The sequence below is a fragment of the Oryza sativa genome, chromosome 1 (assembly GCF_034140825.1).
Source record: "Oryza sativa Japonica Group chromosome 1, ASM3414082v1".
Lineage (NCBI taxonomy): Eukaryota > Viridiplantae > Streptophyta > Magnoliopsida > Poales > Poaceae > Oryza > Oryza sativa.
The window spans coordinates 38,023,050-38,043,406 of NC_089035.1; the positions used below are offsets into that span (position 1 = coordinate 38,023,050).

At 45.2% G+C, this 20,357-nt stretch overlaps 4 protein-coding genes, 1 long non-coding RNA gene and 1 other non-coding gene across 7 annotated transcripts; 1 reads left to right on the top strand and 5 right to left on the bottom strand.

Moving 5' to 3' along the window:
* Window positions 1–451: 451 nt before the first annotated feature.
* On the bottom strand, window positions 452–2,430 carry LOC4324787 (transcription repressor OFP8-like). Its single transcript, NM_001428157.1, has one exon. The coding sequence runs from the start codon at window positions 1,569–1,571 to the stop codon at window positions 885–887; it is 687 nt and encodes a 228-aa protein (NP_001415086.1). The 5' UTR covers window positions 1,572–2,430; the 3' UTR covers window positions 452–884.
* A 5,061-nt stretch (window positions 2,431–7,491) lies between these two features.
* On the top strand, window positions 7,492–8,192 carry LOC4324789 (uncharacterized). The gene has a single exon (XM_015779232.3). The coding sequence runs from the start codon at window positions 7,553–7,555 to the stop codon at window positions 8,006–8,008; it is 456 nt and encodes a 151-aa protein (XP_015634718.1). The 5' UTR covers window positions 7,492–7,552; the 3' UTR covers window positions 8,009–8,192.
* Window positions 8,193–10,576: 2,384 nt separating this feature from the next.
* On the bottom strand, window positions 10,577–11,467 carry LOC4324790 (NDR1/HIN1-like protein 10). Its single transcript, XM_015786170.3, has one exon. It carries the CDS (start codon window positions 11,441–11,443, stop codon window positions 10,718–10,720), a length of 726 nt encoding a protein of 241 aa, XP_015641656.1. The 5' UTR covers window positions 11,444–11,467; the 3' UTR covers window positions 10,577–10,717.
* A 2,597-nt stretch (window positions 11,468–14,064) lies between these two features.
* On the bottom strand, window positions 14,065–16,134 carry LOC136354606 (uncharacterized). Of its 2 annotated transcripts, none has more exons than XR_010738168.1 (3): window positions 15,787–16,134; window positions 14,970–15,136; window positions 14,065–14,810 (listed from the first exon to the last, which is right to left on the bottom strand). It is a non-coding gene; the product is annotated as an uncharacterized lncRNA (long non-coding RNA). The 2 variants fall into 2 exon arrangements; XR_010738167.1 differs by having other exon boundaries at window positions 14,065–14,813.
* Window positions 16,135–16,660: 526 nt separating this feature from the next.
* LOC4324791 (NDR1/HIN1-like protein 10) lies at window positions 16,661–17,635 on the bottom strand. Its single transcript, XM_015773654.3, has one exon. It carries the CDS (start codon window positions 17,566–17,568, stop codon window positions 16,852–16,854), a length of 717 nt encoding a protein of 238 aa, XP_015629140.1. The 5' UTR covers window positions 17,569–17,635; the 3' UTR covers window positions 16,661–16,851.
* A 2,333-nt stretch (window positions 17,636–19,968) lies between these two features.
* LOC112937689 (U1 spliceosomal RNA) lies at window positions 19,969–20,129 on the bottom strand. The gene has a single exon (XR_003240352.2). It is a non-coding gene; the product is annotated as a U1 spliceosomal RNA (small nuclear RNA).
* Between the last annotated feature and the right edge of the window lie 228 nt (window positions 20,130–20,357).

The window sequence follows — 20,357 nt, forward strand, 5'->3', positions numbered from 1 at the left end:
CGGAAGGATCCAGCCGTACGTCGATCGGGCGAGCTATCTCCCTCTCCATCAAATCTCACCCGCCGCAACAGTAAGCACGTCAGCGTGTCACGCGCCCACACCCACCCACGCACACCGAGACAACCGAACACGTCGAGCCAGCGAATGATGAAACCCCACAAGGAAACAAGCAGCATCGCAGCGGCAGCTTTTGTACTACCTTCAGCGCCCCAGCTGAGCCCCCACGGCTCAACAAGTCGCATCGACCGCGCGCGTATACGTTAACGCTCACCTTTGTTCCACACGAAACGGAAAGCGGTCGGGTTGGCATATATACGCGCAGCACACAGACACACAACGAGTCACACAGGCGCGTGCATGGACAGGACAGCGTCACGCCGTCGTGCAAGCGAATCGCAACAAAAGCACAAGCGTAGTACACTAATAAGCTCAGGTGTCAGCGAGCAGTACGTGACCAGTGCATTCAGCTAATTTAGTATAGATAGGGAGTACTACTAGCTTAATTAGCATGAAACACAAGTAGTATATGATTACACCACCACGGCGCCACGCGCGCGCATCATTACACATCACGTACATGGGCATATGGCGTGTCATTACATCAAGCAGATCAAGCTGCTGGAGCTAATTAATGGTGCATTTTGCACGGTCTTTGTGCTTTGGTTTCAGCAGATCGAAGACCGTTGGAAATGCACCACATCACGCTGGGATCTCTGTTAATAACCTCTCCCAACCATGAACTACGTACACCATGTAGATAGTTAACAAACTGAGGCGACAGACACGCTATCAATAGCGCTGGTAACAAGTACACTAGTAATATAGCTAGTGGTTAACACGATTAAGAAGTATGGCGTGCATGGTGGCGTCGCGTTGAAACTTGGCTAGAACTGGCAGGGGGACGGCGGGGAGAAGAGGCCGTTGCGAGTCCAGAGGTCGGCGAAGGCGTGGAGGATGAGAGGGTGGTGGCGCGGCGAGTTGAGGGAGAGGAACTGATGGAGGAGGTCGTTGAGGTCGTCCCACGCGTAGATCTCCTTCTCCACCACCATCTGCACCATCGACTCCCGGAAGTCCTCGTACGGCTCCGCCGACTCCACCGCCACAGCCACGCTCTCCTTCGCCACGCGCCGGTACGGCGCCTGCTCCTGCAGCTGCTGCTGCTCGTCGTCGTGGCCGCCGACATCGCCGCCCCGAGCGAAGGAGGTGGCGCCGGCCCGCCTCCGCCGCCGACGCTGCTGCCTCCGCCTCCGCCTCGTCTCCAGCTGCTCCTGCTCCTGCTGCGCCGCCGCCGGCTCCTCGAACAGCGAGTTGGTGGTGAACGACGCGGGGCCCCACGAGGAGTCGGTGGAGGTGGCCGTGCCGGCGCCCCCGGTCGTGGCCGTGAACGCCGTGGTCGTCGACGTGGAGGAGGCGTTGGGCGACTTGGGCTTGCTACCGCCGCGGCGGAACGACGAGGACGACGACGAGGAGAAGATGGAGAACAGCTTCGGCCGGCGGCAGTTGCAGCCGATGTCCACCACCGGCGGCTGCCGCAGCGAGAAGCTGCCCCTCCTTGACGACCTGCCCGACATGGACAATGCCACTGGTGTACCTCTAAGCTCAATAGCCTTGCACTCCTGCACTCACTGCAGAAGCCAATGCAGCTCAGCTCAGCTAAGCCAGTGAGAGCGACGTGTGCGCGGCGAGACAGTGAGAGCTAAGCTCGGAGAGAGTGAGTTGAGTTCTTGGAGCTTGGAGCTGGAAGAGGAGCTAGCTAGTGGTGCTATATATTAATGGGGCGCCATGTGAGAGCGCGAGGCAACGATTAAATGGCGAGTAAAGATAGAGCGACATGAACAGTGAGAAGGGAGAAGAGAGCGAGCATGTGAAGCGGATAATTAGAGGTGTAAGGGCAAGTGTGTGGGTAAAATAAGCTCGGACAGTGCAAGAGGAAAGCAGAAACCTGAGAAAGATATGTGAACAACATGTACAGCACAGTCCAGTGCGGCTCAGTGCTACACACTGCTACTAGTTATACGGAGTATGTGTGTGTGGGGGGTGTATGGGTGAATGGTTTTCATGGCATTTCATGGCTTCATGCATGGGTGCAAAGATGTTCAGATTGGATCCCTGGGGGGATCATGTCAGAGGGGAGAGTTGCAGATGTAAGCCCTGTAAGCATAGCATGCATGCATATATGGCTGGTGTGACTGCACGAGGTGGTTAATTTTTGTGCAGTAAATTCTGAGCTGGAGTGTACACCGTAGGGGAGAGGGAGAAGATGACTGATGATATATTGAGATGGTGTGGTGTGTGGATGGAGTATATTTTTTTTCTTTGCCACGGTTCGTAATAGGACGGGAGTCCCCTGTTGGGGTTGACTAACTGTTCATGTGAGGACAAGCTGGCCATGCTGCTGGCTCAGCTCATGCTAGCTTTCTCTGTTGAAGCAAATCTTTTGGTTGTTTTCTATCTTACCACTTGGCTTAAAAAACGTTCCTTTAAAATAAGCCTATGGTTCTAATGGTGTTTAATCTATGTAAAATAATCTTTAGCCGCATTTGGCTGTTATATAGGAGTATTCATCGATTCCTTCTTTGCACTCACTGAATAAAAACTACTAGTAAATGTAATGGTGCTGCTACAGGACAAAACCAGAATTACAGTAGTAGTTCTTTTGCAAAAATTAAGTAGGATAATCAGGAAGGAGAGAGAGAGAGAGAGAGAGAGAGAGAGAGAGAGACTGGTAAAAACTCTAAGGGCCCCTTTGAATCAAAAGATCTATGTAGGAATTTCATAGGATTCAAATCCTATAGGAAAATATTCCTATTTGGCCCTTTTATTCAAAGGATTGAAGCTTTCCAAATCCTATGAAATTCCTATGGAATGGCACATTGAATGTGGATTTTAGAGGAAATTTAGCAAGAGCTCCAACCTCTTGGAAAATTTCCTTTGAGTCTATCTCTCTCATTCGATTCCTGCGTTTTTCCTGTGCTCCAATCAAACGACCATTCCTGTGTTTTTTCTGTGTTTTGTAATCCTCTGTTTTACACTTCAATTTCTGTCGGAATCCTGTGTTTTTTCTATTCCTCTATTTTTCTACCCTGCGATTTAAGGGGTCCTAAGCAAGAGCAGGTGCAACTGTGCAAGACTGCAAGAACAAATGAACGATGGCGAAAATCGCGTCCAAGATCCTCTAATAGATATGACATAACTGTATCATACCCACTGCTATACATCATGTGTTCACTGTTCAGCAAAATGAAGAAACAGCACGTAGATGGACTGCACCAAAACCATTAGTACTCTGTAGTACAGATGCTTGTACTGTGTACAGCAGCACAGCATATAAATCTACTCTGCTTCGTATGGATTTACATCTGTATGGGGTACATTTCCCTTCATGCCTGTCCACTTCTCTGGGATAGATTTCCTCCCTTTCCATTCATGTGAACTTATCTTCAGAGTTCAGAGAAAGCTTGATGAGCTAGCGGTGCCTCATCATGTCAGGCACTTGCAGAACTCGTTTTTGATGTGTATATCAACGGCGATTTGCTGGAGTGTTCATGTCCAGCAGCACTTGCATGCATCTCTGCATATAAATGAGAGAAAGGGAGATAGATCTCGAACACAATCTACAACATTGATGAGGTGCACATCTCACAGGCACAGCTGGGCACTTCGAGGGAAATTATGTCCAATAGAACTGCACGCTCTTAGATCATGCATGGAGTGCGGCCTAGCTACTCTCATCTCTGCCGCATACATAGTCGCCTATACATAGCTAGACTTGCCGGAAACGTACATGTGCACGCGCCTCGCGGCGTCCACTGCAGTGCAGCACAGTGAGCTCACCATTTTGTGTCCTCCTTTCCATGGCCGAAAGGAAGAAAAAGCTAGCTGCACGCAGCAGCAACCTTGGACAGAACATAAGTTTCACCAGTGTAGCTACCTTGGATTGTTCACTCCGATCGCCTTTTTTTCCATGTGCATTTCTAACTTCCTTTTGATGCTGAGAGGTAAAAACCTTGGGCACCAATAACCTAATCATGGCCACATGCATGCGCTAAGATTCGGTACCGCCCTGGCCAGCTGCTGCTGCTGCAAGGGAATCGCTAATCATTCCTGGATCCAGAAGAATTTGCCAGCTAACTGTGCAAATCTGAATTAGGGATTAGTTTAACTCAACCAATGTACTGATATGTACTAGTAGTACTTCCACAAATCGGGTCATGGCATAAACACGGCATTTGCGAGCAGTCAAATCCATATCACTGCATATGCATCTTCCCGAAGCTCTAAATCGTCAGCCGATGCTGCATGAATTGGAAGTTCAGAGGGAGAATAGAATAGAAGGCTCCATTCATTTGTCAGTACTGCATCGGAATCGCACGGTGATCTCGAGCGTGTGGTTAATTTAAGGAGCTGTCGGCTAGGTCGCTCGCGGAGCTCGATGACGGGTGTGTTTCAAACGAAACAGCGGGGAACAGGGTGCTGTAACTACACACACATTGCATGGGCTAGCTTAGCTGGTCTGGCTAGCAAATTGGTTTAGCCCATGCATCCATCTGCTAGCTGTTGAGGTTTTAAGACCTGTCTAATCGATCCCAATGCACTGACCAAGCAGGGAGAGAATTCAATACTCAGATCGTCTCGTCATAGGGATCAGGTTTTTAATTAGCTGTACACCCTACACTAGGAAGGGTGTAGTTAATCTTTCGCGCCATTTTGAAATGTCAAGTGTGTGCAGCATTCAATTCAATTGCGTGTCTATCTGCAGTTCGACCTGTGGACTACTAGTGGACTAGTGGTGCAATGCTAGTGGTACACAGGTTTCAGACGTTTCAGCTCGAAGACTTAAATGGTTTTGAAGGTTTGTTTAACTGCGTTGTGGTAGGTAATTCGGCCCGGTTTAGATGGCAAAAATTTTTATTTTCTAGTGTCACATCGGATATACGGATACACATTTAAAATATTACACGTGGTCTAATAATAAAACGAATTACAGATTCTGTTAGGAAATTACGAAACAAATTTATTAAGCCTAATTAATCCGTCATTAGCAAATGTTTACTGTAACACCACATTGTCAAATCATGGTACAATTAGGCTTAAAAGATTCGTCTCACAATTAATTTACACGTAAACTATATAATTGGTTTTTTTGTCCACATTTAATACTCCATGCATATGTCTAAACATTCGATGTGATAGACGAAAAGTTTATGTTATGGGAACTAAACAAGGCCTTCATCCCACTCACTAAAACGCACACACATTTTAAAATCCAACTCTTTAAATATTTAATCAGTAAATATTTTACTATAGAATAAATTTTATTTGATGAAAATAATATCAATGGATTGTTATTTACATTTAATTTTATATTATTATGATTTCGTTGTTACAGACATTATAATATACGAGAAATCTAAAGTTAAAAATTAGTTTTGAAAACTGTAGCAAGTTTAATCACTCTTTAGCGAGTGAGATGGAGGAAGTAATTAAGGATAAGTCAAGGGCAAATTTCATTCTCGACTCGCAATGGGCAGTGCACTAATATATGCGACACTATGTGCTGGTGTACTCAGGAACCCTTCTTTTTTCCCTTTTCAGAGTCTACGTGGTGTTGAATAGAGCTGAGTCTTTTTCAACTCTATTATAGTGATGTTGCATAAATACATTCATCCTAAATCACTAGAGGTATCTCTTTTCTTACAGGGATGAGATCCGGTCTTCACAATCTTCCCTCCATCAATCACAGGTAGATCGGTGACTCGGGAGCAACGCCTAACCATCGGAGTCTTCAACCTTCAAAAGTAACAAACACCACACAACCCTTGCACAAACCCTAATCCTGAAGATTGAGTGTAACACACATTAGGTCCCAAACTCCAAATCCACAACTATAAGATTCAATTTGCATAGCATGAGAGGAATTTTAGAAAGAGAGAGTTCAACGATCCAAAACTACTTTAGCATCAAGCTCAACCAAAAGCAATTTTGAATAAGATTAATGGATAACCCTAGAAAAGAGAAGGGGTTTTAATTACTCCCTCCCCCCTCCCAAAAAATAATAAAAAATTGTCCGCGTGGTCACAGAGGCATCTCGCATGGGCACGGTTAAAGTTATGACGGAGACTACATAATGATATACCATAGTAACGAGATAGCTAACATCATCATGGTACTGTAGGTATCGAATATGATACCTCCAGTACTACACATTATATCCCGTAAGATCTGGTACTTATATATCATGTTGACGTCAGCATGTTACCATAGGTATCGGATATGTTGTCTCGGATAGCATATATGATACCCCCGTAGGTACTAGATCTATAAATATGGTATCTTCGTATCATGCTATTTTGTATATATTTCTATAAATATATACTGTGGCGAGACATGTGCGTTTGATGTGACCCGTGCGGGAGAGTTGGGTCAGTGCGGTGCCAGATTTTCATGGGTCAGCCGAATCTGGATATCAGTAGAATATTTACCTTCGAAGACAATCCATCGCATCTAGTCTTACAACTAAACCACCATGAAAATGAGTTCGACCCAACCCAATCTAACAAATCTCTCAAAACAAACACATGCTAAGAAAAAGAGTATGTACGCGGTACGTACGAACTGTACCAGTTGTGCGTGGGCCATTTGCGATTTGCTACAACCTAATTTAGTTCAAATTTCCTGCCCGTTAATATTGGCTTAAATTGGCCCATGAAAAACAAGGCCGTCATGGACCGAGACAATAGTCTTCAGCTTAGGCCTTCCATTAAAATCAAAATTTACGGTCTGGGCCAGTTTTTGTTTTTTTAGCGAAATAAAAGTTTAGGCTTTTGGGCCCGTGTACTAAACAAAGCGCGTGCTATCTCTTTCGTTTTGACCACTTTTGGCTTGTTTCAGAGAAGGATATCCCGGTTTGCGTCCTGCCTGACTGAATATGTGTGGTCAATCTGAAGACTGCTAAAATGAATGAGCCCTGGAAATTGCTCCGAGTTCCACGTTTTAACGTACTCTCCGTGCAGGTTCAGTGGAGTAGTAATTCGTTTGTATAGGTAGTACAAACAAGTACTCCTGTCTTGCAAGACGGCTCCCGCCCGCGCGCTGGTTGACGGACGGAACGTTGCGGTTGCATCTGAAATCAGAAGTTCAGAACTGAAGAAAATTTAGCAAAACAACAATTTCAAAAAGAATCAACTGGGTGTTTCAGTTACTCCAGAAATTATCTGAAGTAGGAACCGGTCAAAAAAAATCGCAAGTTATTTTCTGACGAACAGAATAAGCCGCCGGCAACACAGTCGAATGTGCAACTGGACGAGTAGGAGTAGCAGGTGAACCGTTTACCGCAGCTCCGGTCTTTCGTGGACACAAATAAACCTAGCGTTTTCACTGTCATTAGCAGCTTAGCTGTACAACGACCGGCAAAGACTTCGTTTCTTCTGGCCTGGTTCATCGGACATTGCCATCGTATAGTCCAATTCTCGTGCAGCTTCCACAAACCTCGCTTGGAGTAGTAGCCGCGGAAACAACCGCGCGTTGCTGGAGAAACAGGGGAGGAGAAGAGATGGGGGAGGACGCCCGCATGGTGCTCGCCCTCGCGCTCACCGCCGGCGTCATCGTCGCGCTGTTGTCTCTACTCGTGGCCGTTCTTGTCCGGCGGTGGTGGCGACGCCGCGAGTCCGTCGCGTCCAGCCGCGGCTTCGTCCTGTTCGGCATATGCTTCAATGACAAGGAGAGCCAGCAGCTGCGCATGGCCAGGCCGTCCTTGGAGAGGAACCGGCGGTGGCCGTCGCGGGAGCGCCAACCCGGCGAGGCAGAGGATGATGACCAGGAGCCGGACCAGTGCGAGCTCGAGAGGTGGAAGAAGATGTTCGGGGGCCCGGCCAGGAGCCTGTCCACGATAGACGAGGGGACGGAGAAGGGGACGACGCCGATCACCACGCCGGCGTTCTGCTCACCGGCGGCGTCGCCGGACCGAAGAGACGCCCGGTCACTCCAGACGATGTCCATCGCGGTGTAAAGTTGAGATTTACTTTTCGCTCGTTCAGAAAAACGACCAAAAAAAATTTACTTGTCATGTTGTTAGTTGCTAATAGCTGGTTCGATTCTTAAACAAATTGGAACTCCAAAGTAGGCTTGATATACGAATCATACAAAATACAGATGCTGATTAACAGATGAAGAATAGATTATTTGTTGTTTAAGTTGTTCTCCATCTTAGGCACAATATTAGTTTGTGAAGTATTATTTTTTTTCCAGTTTCATGTCGCAGATGTTTCCTCAGTACAAATAGAGTGACACAATCTCACTGAGGATTGAGCACAGCGTATCATCGTACTATTTACTACTTAGTATCATCCTGCACACTTAGGCCCGGTTTGGCATAACTCCAAATCCAGGATTTCTTGTAGCTAGGTATTTCTAGCTTCATAAATCGATGGATCTAGATCTATGATTGTATTGATAACATTTGAATGAATCATTTTGAAACATACAATTTTCAACCACTTTAATTTAACTTATAAAGTCCACATCTAGTGTGGATCTGGAATCTGGAGCTATGTCAAACATGTTCTTAATCTCATAAGGGGCAATATAATGTAAATGCTAAATCTAGTTGTTGGAACAGGTAACAACCATAAACAACAAAAAATTGGCATGTATTCATTCTTCCCAATTTTATTCTTCTATTGCCAGGATTCATCAAAAGTTGACTGCCCAGCCTATTCTAGAAGTACTAATTCGATTACTAGTATTATTAACCATCAATGGGTCACAAACTTCCATCCACCCCTTAGGAAAAAAAAGGATCCAACTCGATCAAAATATAGTTCGCGTCAAAGGATACAAACACGGCTAACAAAGAATACAAGCTCTAATATTACATAGCAACATGATATCATTTTTTAAGAACCCCTGGGCCTTTCCATACATATCATCCCATGGAGCCGCCATCAGGGTTGTGGCGGCCCCGAGATCTCTTTGGCACCTCAACTACATCCACCGCGAGTAGATGTACTTTATCCGGTGACTACAATCCCTCGAATTGTGATTGGCTAGGTGACCGGTTAGTGGTGTTGTTTGTATAGAGGTAACAACCATAAACAAAGGAAATCTTCTGAGGACTGCAATGGTGCTCTGATGAGGCAAGGCGTCCAAGGTTTCCAAGAGGATTTTATCCTTTTCTTTCTTTCCTCCTCTTGGCAAATCGATGAGAAATTGGATCTAGCCAATGCCAGACAACGTTGGTCCTCTCTGTACACCTCCTCAACAATTAGCAATCTGTGATGAGTGATGATTAGTCCACTGAAGTCTTAGGTCTTCGATATCAAGCCCTTTCCATCCACTCGACGGAGGTGTCCCATTGGAGGCAACATTTCGTTAGACGGTTGTTCAATTTGCTGAGGTTGATGGCAATAATTCGGAAATGAAAACGTGGGTGGTCTCCTCTAGTGTCTTTGGGAAGAACGATTCAACGGCCACAATCAGTCATGACCAGTTCTATTCTGGTTGCTTTTCTCTTTTTGCGGGCGTGGTGGCATTGGAGCAATTGTTACTGTTGGCAAGATCTCTATATGGTGAAAGCCCTAATACTCGTATTTTAATTTGGCCTATCTCGATCCGATAATGTTGGTGTTTGTTTGTCGACTTGCTTATTGTAGGTGTTGTGTTGGAGTTAACGCTGGATAAAAATCTCTCAGACTTGAAGTTGGTTTAGACGATATGGGGGGCAAATAACAGTTTCTTGTTAAGGTGTTGGTTTAAGGTGTAGGGCTGTCAATGAGCCGAGTACAAGCGAGCCTGGCTTTCTAGGCTCGAGCTAGACACAAGCTCGAGTCGAGCCTAATCCGTCTTCGAGCTCGGTTAGGCTCGCTAGCTCGACCGAGTATATGATAATGTATATTTTGATTATATTATAAATACTAATTATTTAAGTTAATAATACTAAATAAAAAGATTAAGATAACTTAAAATTAATATATAATACCAACACATACTAATTTTTTAAATAAATGTATACTAATTTATCTTTTAACCTACTAGTCTGTCATATAAAAAATAAAAGTACATATACATCTAGCCTCGTGAAAAGCTTGAGCTCGGCTCGAAAAAGCTCACAAGCTTGAGGTTAGGCTCGGGCTCGGCTTGTTAAGAGCTCGAGCCGAGCTCGAGCAGCTCACGAGTCTCTAGCTTTTTTGACAGCCCTAGTAAGGTGTCACAAGGCAACATGATATGTCATGTTGTCTAGTTTTCTCTCTTTTATAGTGTTGCGTACTTGTTGTTGTTGCTGCAGAGATTAGATGTTTTCGTTGATTAATAAAACCTTCTATTATTTTAAAAGAGGAATAACCTAGAAATAAAACGGTTACACATTGAAACATGGCATTGATCCCCACAAATGTCAGATACTAAGGGCACCAGCCAGCCAAGCTTGACTGCTTCAGAGGAAAGAAAACTGTCTCCCATCCTCCTCTATCCATGAAGACACACAAGCACAAGTGTTGAAATTTAGCCGAAGATTTGATTCATTGATACTGCAGTTAAACACAACACTAAATAAAGTTGCACAATCGTTAATTCGTCATGGACGATCAAACTTCCTTTTGATTCAATTCGTTTGAAAAGAAAAACTTCCTTTTGCTGTCTCGAAGATCATAATATACACAATGAACAATCTGAAGTCACCTATACGTGCAATGCAATGCTGCACCCTTCAGGGTCCAGTCCATCACATGAAGTCGTCGACACGGCAGCGCGTCGCCGTGAACCCCATCGCCACCGCCGTCGCGTTGCTCGGGTCGGGCACCCTGATGTAGCAGTCCACGTCCGGCCTGTACTCGACGCTGTCCACGAAGACCATCACCTTGAGACGCACCCTCATGTGGAGCTTCACGTTGATGTTGAAGAACCCTTCCTCCTTCTCCCTTCCGAACGCCGCCGCGCCGGCGAGGACGCCCTGCCCGACGAAGCTCGGCCGGATCACCATCGTGCTCTTCCGCCCCTGCCGCGTCCGCGGGAAGTCGACGTACCCGAACCTCTCGCCGCCGTAGAGCACCACCGCCTCCAGCCGCCGGTACAGCACGGCCTGGTCCCGGTTCGGGTTGCGGATGCTCACGGCCACGGTGAGGTTGTACCGCAGCAGCTGGCCCCGCTTGGCGCCGTCGCTGCCGCCGAGCTCGAAGCGGGTGAGCTCGGCGGAGTCGACGTAGGCCTTGAGGGCGTTGGGCAGGGACACGAGCCAGAGCACCAGCGCCACCACGCCGACGGCGATGACCACGATCGTCAGCACGCGGATCGCCCTGCAGCAGAGCGCGTACGGGTCGGCGACGCACCGGCGGCGCGCGGCGGCGGCGGACAGCGGCTCGACCGGAGGGAGAACGGGCGGGCCGTAGAAGGGCTGGTCGAGGTGGTCCACCTTGTGCTCGTGATTATTGGCCATTGCGTGATCACCCATTACCTGTTGAGAAGCGCATTGATCGATCGATCTTAGGTAGGAGCAGTATATGTATGAAGCGTACGGATGTAACGCGTGTAGCGACCGAGATATGGATAGAAGTATAGAACGCCCGCGACGACTTGTGCGTGGGATTTTAGTGCGGAACAGGGGGTGCACGGCTATTGTTTTCAGGGGATACTGGCGCGCGTTGTTGGACTAAGGAGGCTGGGGATCGAACGATCTGCGGGTGGTGAACTGGTGATTGAAAGGGGCAACGGTTTAACGCTCGATGCATGGAATAGGGCGGCAGAGAGGAATAGGCGGCCGGCAGCGTACGTTGACGGTTGACACTTCGACAGTTAAGGTTTGACGAGCCGGTCTTTGTTTCCAGCGCTAACAAAATGATACTAGTAACCTGGTTCTATGTCATCACTAGCCCACCAAAGATGTGCGCATATCAGGCCCACCTGTTTCACAACTGTTGACGTCTTCTTTTTTTTTTCCCCAACGCACGGCATCAAAGAGGCACATACCGTCTGTTAGAGCATCTCCAACAGCCTAGTCAAATAGCTCTCCAAGTCAAAATTTGGCTAACTTGCACAAAAAAAAATCTACTCCAACAAACTAGCCAAATGCCTCTCCAAGCCATCCGGCTGGCTAAATTCCCCACCAGACTAGCCAAAGTTGGCCAGCCAAAGCCGGCTAGCCATATGTGGGACCCATGCCTGTTTCCTCTCTTTCTCCACGCGGCACGCACCTGTGGCCTCCATCGTCGGAGTCAGATGTGGAGTGACGAGGGCGCCGCCGTCCCGTCGTCGCCGCGGCCGGCCACCGCCACCCCATCGTCTTCGCGGCCGGCCACCGCCACCGCCGAGCTCCGTCACCGCCCCCCTCTAGATCCGCTGTCGAGGTTGTCACGAGCCGCCGCGCCGAGCTATGCCTCGAGTGTCGCCCCGGGTCGTTGTCGCGAGCCGCCGGCGTCTCGCCTCTTGCCTCCCAGCGTCGCCACACAACCGCGCACGGCCGCCCGCCTCCTCGCGTCGCCGCACCACCGCGCGCAGCCGCCCGCCTCCCCGTGTCGCAGCACCACCACATGCGGCCGCCGTCGGCAACGGGAAGGAAGAAGGGGAGAGAGAGAGAAGAAGAATATGAGTATAGGCTGACATGTGGGTCCGTTATTATTTTGAAGATGATTAATAGAGAGTCAGTTGAAGTGAGTATCTAGTTTGACTAGCTAAATAAGATGGGAAGTTAGCTATATGGGTGTTTGGAGAGTTCGATTTAGAGAGGCTGTTGGAGATGCTCTTATACTGTACATCTACTGCACATGCAAGACAACTGTGGATCACATCATGCATTGAGCCGTTTGATGCAGACGAACTAGTGGAAAGATTGTCTTGATCTTGAACGTAGCTTCTAATATTGGCAATGATATGAATGCCTCAAGTTCAGTAAAGTCTGTCTCGTAGAAGAACTGGAAAGTTTTCGGGATAAACTTATAAAGAATTTTGCATGAAATCCAATGGATTACATATTTACATTGCAAACCATTCTAAGAGAATGCCTTATCAGGTGAAACCACCATCAAAATTTCTCGGGGAGGCAAAATAAGTCAATATTGATACTAGGAATGTGTTATACCCGGTTTACAGTCGAGGAATGAAAATCAGACTCCGACTATAACTGAAGGATAAAGTATAGACTTTTTCCTTGAAACATAATAGTTACCTACTGGGCTACAACAGGACCACCGAGGTGGACCATGATCATGGGCCACCATGATACGTGGGTGTTGTCAACTCACTGGGCCATGCTAGCCCATACAATTGGTCATTTTAACTGGGCCATTTCGAATTAACAGTTTTTTCGTCCGTTTGATTCCTTCTTCTTTTTAGACTGATTCACAGATTTTGGTGACAGCAATCCAGACGAAGGATTTTTTTTAGTGTACCTTTGGATGGATATATACCGCTGAGGAGATGAGATCTAAGGGTGGAAATTCGTTACTACTACATCTAGTATAGGGCTGTAGTAGTGTAGTAGAAGGATAATTTTGAAAAAAATTATTGTGGCATTCTTGTAATTCAACACTAAGAGAGGGTGTAATCCGTAATTGCACATATATTGCGATGGGGCCGTCCTGTTTATTTCTTGATGTGTTTTGGGGAAGATTAACCAGCGTCTGCGGCGGCGTGAGGAAAGGCCGGCGGCGGCGACCAGATCGTTATTTTTTTTTTTATCTTCGACCAGATCGCTACTGATTAATTACCAGCGTTCGTGTGAACAATAATTTCATGGATTAGTTAGCTCCTGGACATTGCTGAACTACAAACAGTGTTGAGATCAACAGAGCATTAGTTCCAGGCCGTGCCATTGTTTCTTGCCGCGGTTTTTTTCTTCTCTTAATTTCGCATGAAGATGTGCATTTCCCAGTTTCATGAAACAGACAAACAAAAGTTAAAAGTTTACAGTTTTATTCCCAGTCCATCTGAAATGAATGGCCAAAGCTCCTGCCATCCGTTTCGGTAAAAAAAAAATGTCAGCGCAAAAGTTAGTGAAATGCATATTAGATTCTGTTTTTAGAAGAGAATTCAGAGCACTGAAATTCAATTTCCATGGGTTTTGAAAATACAGGGCAATGAACTGAAGGGGGAAAAAATTATAAGCTAGCAGTGCAATATACAGTACTGTCAGAATTGTGATCTTATTACATTTAAACTACCTTACCCTTTTATTTCTTCTACGGTTAAATTTGAGGGTACAAAAATCTCAAGGTGTAATCATGAAGAACAAAATATGAGCCACCAATGCAATTTTCAGTACGACTACTTTCAGGGAAACTGTTTTAATCCCTCGAGGGGATATCCCCTCGTTCTTTGTATGTCACTTAAATGGTTATAAAAAAAATTGAAAAAAATTGGGAAGGTGTATTAACATGTGATATAATACTCCACAAACATACAAGTTCAAATTCAACTTCTACATCTCGTAACGAAAAAAACAAATTGAACCGCAGCTAGTTAACGTATATCCAGAGTTAAATTTGTTTTTTTCGTTGCGAGATGTAGAAGTTGAATTTTTACTTGCATGTTTGTGGAGTGATATATCACATATTAATACATCTTCTTAATTTTTTTCAAATTTTTTTATAACCATTTGAGTGACATGCAAACAACGAGAGGATATCCCCTCGAGGGATCAAAATCCTCTTCCCTACTTTCATGCACTTCCATGCCTTCTGTAATACTGAAAATCTGAATCACAGAAACTGCAACGAATTCGAAACCAAAGCAAAACACTTCATTTCTTCTCCTCGCAGAGATTCTCAACATCAACTGATCTCCTGGCGACAATGAATTCAGAGATGGCAATATCAACTGTTCGTCTGCTGCAACATAGGAAATATATGATGCAGTTAGACTGTGTAATAATTTTTAGAAAACATTGAATTTAACATCCATCATATGTAAATTATATAAGCCCAAGTTGAAAAACAGTGCATGGGGAACTTACACAGTAATTACAAAATCACAAGAAGTCTCACCTTTTTGTAACTCTAAAGATACATCTAGTTTTCAAGAATATATCAACAAAGGGAAAATCATTATAGAACTTATATCCTTTTGCCTCGCTTCTAAACTCCTTGGTTATCACACTTTTATACTTTGCAACCTCCTCCAAACTAATGTGATTGTCAGCCATTCCAAATTTCTGCAATTCATATTTCCAAAGTTCAACTGTTAGTCAAACCACAAAATTTAATACAACCAAAATGTACTTATATGGGCAAATGATGAATCTTAAAAATTCCACATTTAGAGTCATCTAGTATACTAAGCTTATACGGCTGTTATGTGTACAGCGATGGCAGAAGTATACAGTAAATCACAGTTTAAGGGCTACATATATGCACCTGATCAGGTAAGTTCAGGGTTAATTTCCTATAACCAATTATACCCATATATAGATTTATAACACAACTACATTCCCAATAATCGAATGATTACACTCCATTGTGAATCTGACAATTTCTGTTTTCATAAATAACATCAAGCTATAAGTTTACAGCTAATAACTCCAATCTAATAGCATATATAGCATCAAATTTAATCTAGCACAGTTCACACCATTCAAACATTATTGTATTTATGTAATCGCAGCAAAGATCAAACACCATTCAAACAATCCTGTATTCCTCTAATCAATAGCAAATACTTCAGACCTGTCTTTCTCTATTCTATAGCAGCTAGCAAATCCTGAAGACCTTAAACTACGACGGTAATTAATCGATTAGGGAAATGGATAATCTTGCTCAAAAAGAAGCCTTCCTAAAGTTTTTTGCTGAGCAGCTGCTGCATTACCTGAATAAAAATAGAGAGGTGGCAACGACTCCGATTCCAAATCAGACGAGGGTCGGCGACTCCATGCAAAACGAGGGCAGGCGGCCGTTGGGGAGATCATCGAGAATCCCGGCGTGGGGCAGCGAGGTGTCCGGCGGGGGAAAGCGAAGGGACCGGCGAGGGGCAATGAAGCGCCAGGGGCCACGTGGTTTGTCGGCGCCGGACCTTGATGACTAAGGTGGACGGGAGTGGAGGGGGACGACGAGGGCTTTTCGGCGCTCCGGTGGAGGGATGGCGTGGCAGCGGCACCGGCGGAGCGCTCGGTTTGGTGGATGAGGGCGATGGAGGCGGCGAACATAATCAACAGATGGTGGGGGATCGGGAGAAACGATGAGGAATACTGTGCGAACGCGAAATTACCGAAATATCCTTCCACCGAAATAAATATAAAGACTAAAATGCCCATGACAATTAACGGTTAGATATAATCCTACTACACTACTATACACATAAGTGGGGGGCACCGTAAAACGTCCCCAGACGAATGCTCATGATCATGCGCCGGGAGGAATTCTGTTCAAGGAGATTAAGGATTTTATTCATAAAAACTTTGTCAGAGTTATTTTCTCTTATGTTCATCGTAGCTGTAATCGGTGTGCTCATGAACTGGCTCGTTTGTGTACCAGTAGGGACCCGGATTGGTCTGATGTCTGGACTGATCCCCTCCCAGCTTTTGTAAATCGCCTCGTGACTCGTGATATCGCCGAGTCCCCCGTATAAATAAAGAGGTGGTTACTATAAAAGAAAGAAAGAAAGACTTCCGTTTGATTCTGTCTCCCGCTTTGATGTTTCTGAAGTAAGATTTCTGAATTTAATAGCGGCACAAAAACCCGGCTAGCTCGATCAATTCATTCGTGCATAAATACATATAGCTCCATCTATTCATTCGTGCATATACAAATACATGTTTTCGAAAGAATTTTCTACAAGCTGAACAAATTAAATAAAGCATGGCAGACTGTGTCGTGTCGTTCCCAGCCGAGGAGTTCGATCATGCCTCCATGTCGTATCAGTGACACGAACACGTCAATAGTCCACGTCGCACTTCGGCTGCTTCCTCGTGAACACCGTCGTCGGCGTCCCGCTCGCGGTGCCGTTGCCGGAGTTGGGCGCCGGCAGGTTCAGCGTGCAGGTGAATTTGCTCTTGTTGTTCAGCCTGAAGCCCCTGACCTTGAATCCTTGTCTAGCGTACACCCTGACCTTAACCTCGTAAGACCCCTGCGCCGTCTCCCTCCGGTATGTGCGCTCCACGTCGCGGTCGTCGATGGCCGCCGAGCCGCTCAGCGTCACGTCGAACCTGGCGTCGCTCTTCCGACCAACGTATAACGGCTGCAGCGGCGCGTACCCGAACCGGTCGCCGTCGTAGGACGCCTGCGCGTCGACGCTCCTGAAGTTGATGCCGAAGCGGTTGGGGTTGCGCACGCGCATGCCCACGGTGAGGTTGTACACGAGGAGGCTGCCGCCGTTGGTGAGGTCGAAGCGGGACAGCGCAGCGGTGTCGGCGTAGGCCTTGACGACGCTGGGGCGGTAGATGAGCCAGAGGACGAGGACGGCGGTGCCGAGCGCGATGACGGCGACGGCGAGCACCCTGAAGAGGCAGCAGAACAGACGGTGCGCGCCGCTCCGGCGTGGCGCGGGCGGAGGCGCCGCTGCGCCGTAGTACGCTGCCGCCGGTGGCGGCGGGATCGGCGGGCCGTAGTACGCGTCGTTCAGCGGCGGCTGCGGCTTCCCGTAGGCTGCCATGATCGTAGCTAGTTGTGACAATTGATCTGCTTAGAATTATATGGGAGAGATCGAACGAGTGATGGATGAATAATGAATCAGGTAGCTGGTGATATTTATACGCTATGCGATCGGATGGGAAACGAAGATGTTGAAGAGGATCGCAGTGGAAATTTTCTTGGAAGCGCGTGTGCTTCCGAGTTCTTGACGCGTTTGCTGATTTGCTCCTGGAGTCTGGATTCTGACACTACCTGAGGAGTTTTCTTCTTTGAAACTTGAAAGGTTGGGGTAAGGAAATTTTCAAGGGAACACGCGTCCATTTATTCACTGGCTGACATGGCTTTGAAATTTCGCTTGCCTCACCGCGGATCACAACTTTGAGGCGTACATGTTTGCACCACCTGCGCGCGTGCTTCTTCCTGTGTTCTTTCCTACCAAGACTAGGTCAGCCTTTTTACCTTTTTTGAGCATAAACAACCATTTTTACACTGATGCTAGTAAGCTCAGATTCACAAACATTTTCAGAATTCGCACCCTTCATTGTCGGCTTATTGAAAAGCTTGAGCTATGAGAAAGTCAAGCAAGCCTTCGATATGCGTATTACTAAATTATTTTTCCCCATCTGATCTGGTTCAACAGTTTATCCTGGTTCAATCGGGAGAATACTCCACCCCAGGGCCCACGCGACTGGCGGCTTGAGAAAAATCGGTACTCTTTTATCTCTGACGCGGCCATATAACAACCTTTAAATACTTTTTCTCAAAAACTATTCATCCGATCAAGGATCTGATTATTTCGTTATATTTGTTACAATTAAATCTTTACAACAAGATCTCACATGATCATATTTTGAGAAAAATATTCTTCTTTTTTTTTCAATAGATCTGTTTGTAATGTTGCATACAATATTATTTCGATGTCTCGATAAGTATTTCTTAACGTTTTACTATGGCATTTACAAATGTTGCATGCAATATTCTTTTTGGATGTTGCGGTAAATATTCTGTGACATTCAACGGTTACAACTTATGCGTGATAAAAAAATATTTCAAGATAATAAAGTATTTGCATATATATATATATATATATATATATATATATATATATATATATATATATATATATATATATATATATATATATATATATATTCGTAGGAGTTTTTCTATGTTTCGGCCATTAGGGCAAAATGTTTTGTCCAATGATTGTTGGTGTTACAATAAATATTTTGTAAATGTTGCATATCTCTGAAACATGTTATGGAGTGAGTTGGGACATATATGGTCAAATGATGAAACATTTTTTTATAAGTGATAGAACAATATTTTTTGATACATATATATTTTTTTATTAAAATATACTCACATGAGATCTTATTATAAAGGTTTATCTATATCGAATATAACAGTGTAATCGAATTATAAATCCGATATATGATTTAGAATGAAAAATATTTAAAGTTTGATTAAAAAAAATAGTTACCAAAGCAGTTAAGGAGAGGAGAGAGAAAATATAGTGTCCACACACATGCAGCACACTAGCACCTCAGGTGGTGTTTGGATCCAGGGACTTAACTTTAGTTTATGTATTTAGACACTAATTTAGAGTATTAAATATATACTACTTACAAAACTAATTACATGAATAAAAGCTAATTTGCGAGACAAATTTTTTAAACCTAATTAATCCACAATTAGAGAATGTTTACTGTAACATCACATAGGCTAATTATGGATTAATTAGGCTCAATAAATTCGTCTCGCGAATTAGTCCAAGATTATGGATGGATTTTATTAATAGTCTATGTTTAATATTTATAATTAGTGTCCAAACATCCAATGTGATATGGACTTAGAAGTTTTAGTCCCATCTAAACAGGGTCTGAGAGTATAGGGTCCACATGCATGCAATACACTAGCACAATACTCTCTTCGTCCAAAAAAAACCTTAACCTAGTATGAGATATGAGTCTCCTCTTATTGAGACGGAGAGTATACTCTTTGACAAGTACCCACGCGATAATAATAATAGTGACTAAAATGCATGTCACATCAGGGATTTTTCATGCGCGGATCAGGCGTTCAATCCCTAGTTCACTCCGGTTCAATCTCTAAGTTATGTTATCTTCCTTTTATTTTTAATGACAAAATTTATCATGATATCTGTCTTCAAAATCCTACAACTAAGTCATTTGTCAAACGAATCTGAATTACAAAATCGCAAATTCACAACTTTGTTTAAAACAAGAAAGCTAGACAAGATGATGAATGTTGGACAGATGTGTGATTATAATGGGCCAGTTATCCACGTATCTCCGGGCGACCGGGCCTGTTCTCCATTAGGAACCAAAATATTTTGCTAAAGCCAAACAAGGACTTCATAGCAAAAGATAGGACAAGAATTTTAATTTGAGAGAATTGGCAGGGGCCGCGCGAACGCGTACCCCCTCTACCACAAATTATGACGTCCACTCTCCCACTTGGGGAGATGGTAAACCAACGCGCTAAACCAAGTGCAATGTGAGCCATTGATCTAGGCCACGGGCCTTCTTGATCGCCCGTCTACCCCATCCAGGTAAGTATGTTGCAAAGTTTCACCAGCCGCCTCTTATATAGGGAGCGCTCCCACCCCCATCGGCTCGAGTTGTCGAGGTGGTACTAAACGGGATCGTGGTCGTGCAGGTTTGCAGTCCCGGGCGTTGGGCCTCCACTACGTGGGCCGTACTCTTTTGATGGACTTTCGCTTCGGAGTCCGCGGCTCGGACGCGTACGATCGCACCCCGTGACCGTGAGTCCGTGACACAATCCACC

Excerpts from the sequence above, each read along its gene's own strand:
- LOC4324787 (NM_001428157.1), bottom strand. The coding sequence starts at position 1,571 with ATGTCGGGCAGGTCGTCAAGGAGGGGCAGCTTCTCGCTGCGGCAGCCG.
- LOC4324789 (XM_015779232.3), top strand. The coding sequence starts at position 7,553 with ATGGGGGAGGACGCCCGCATGGTGCTCGCCCTCGCGCTCACCGCCGGC.
- LOC4324790 (XM_015786170.3), bottom strand. The coding sequence starts at position 11,443 with ATGGGTGATCACGCAATGGCCAATAATCACGAGCACAAGGTGGACCAC.
- LOC4324791 (XM_015773654.3), bottom strand. The coding sequence starts at position 17,568 with ATGGCAGCCTACGGGAAGCCGCAGCCGCCGCTGAACGACGCGTACTAC.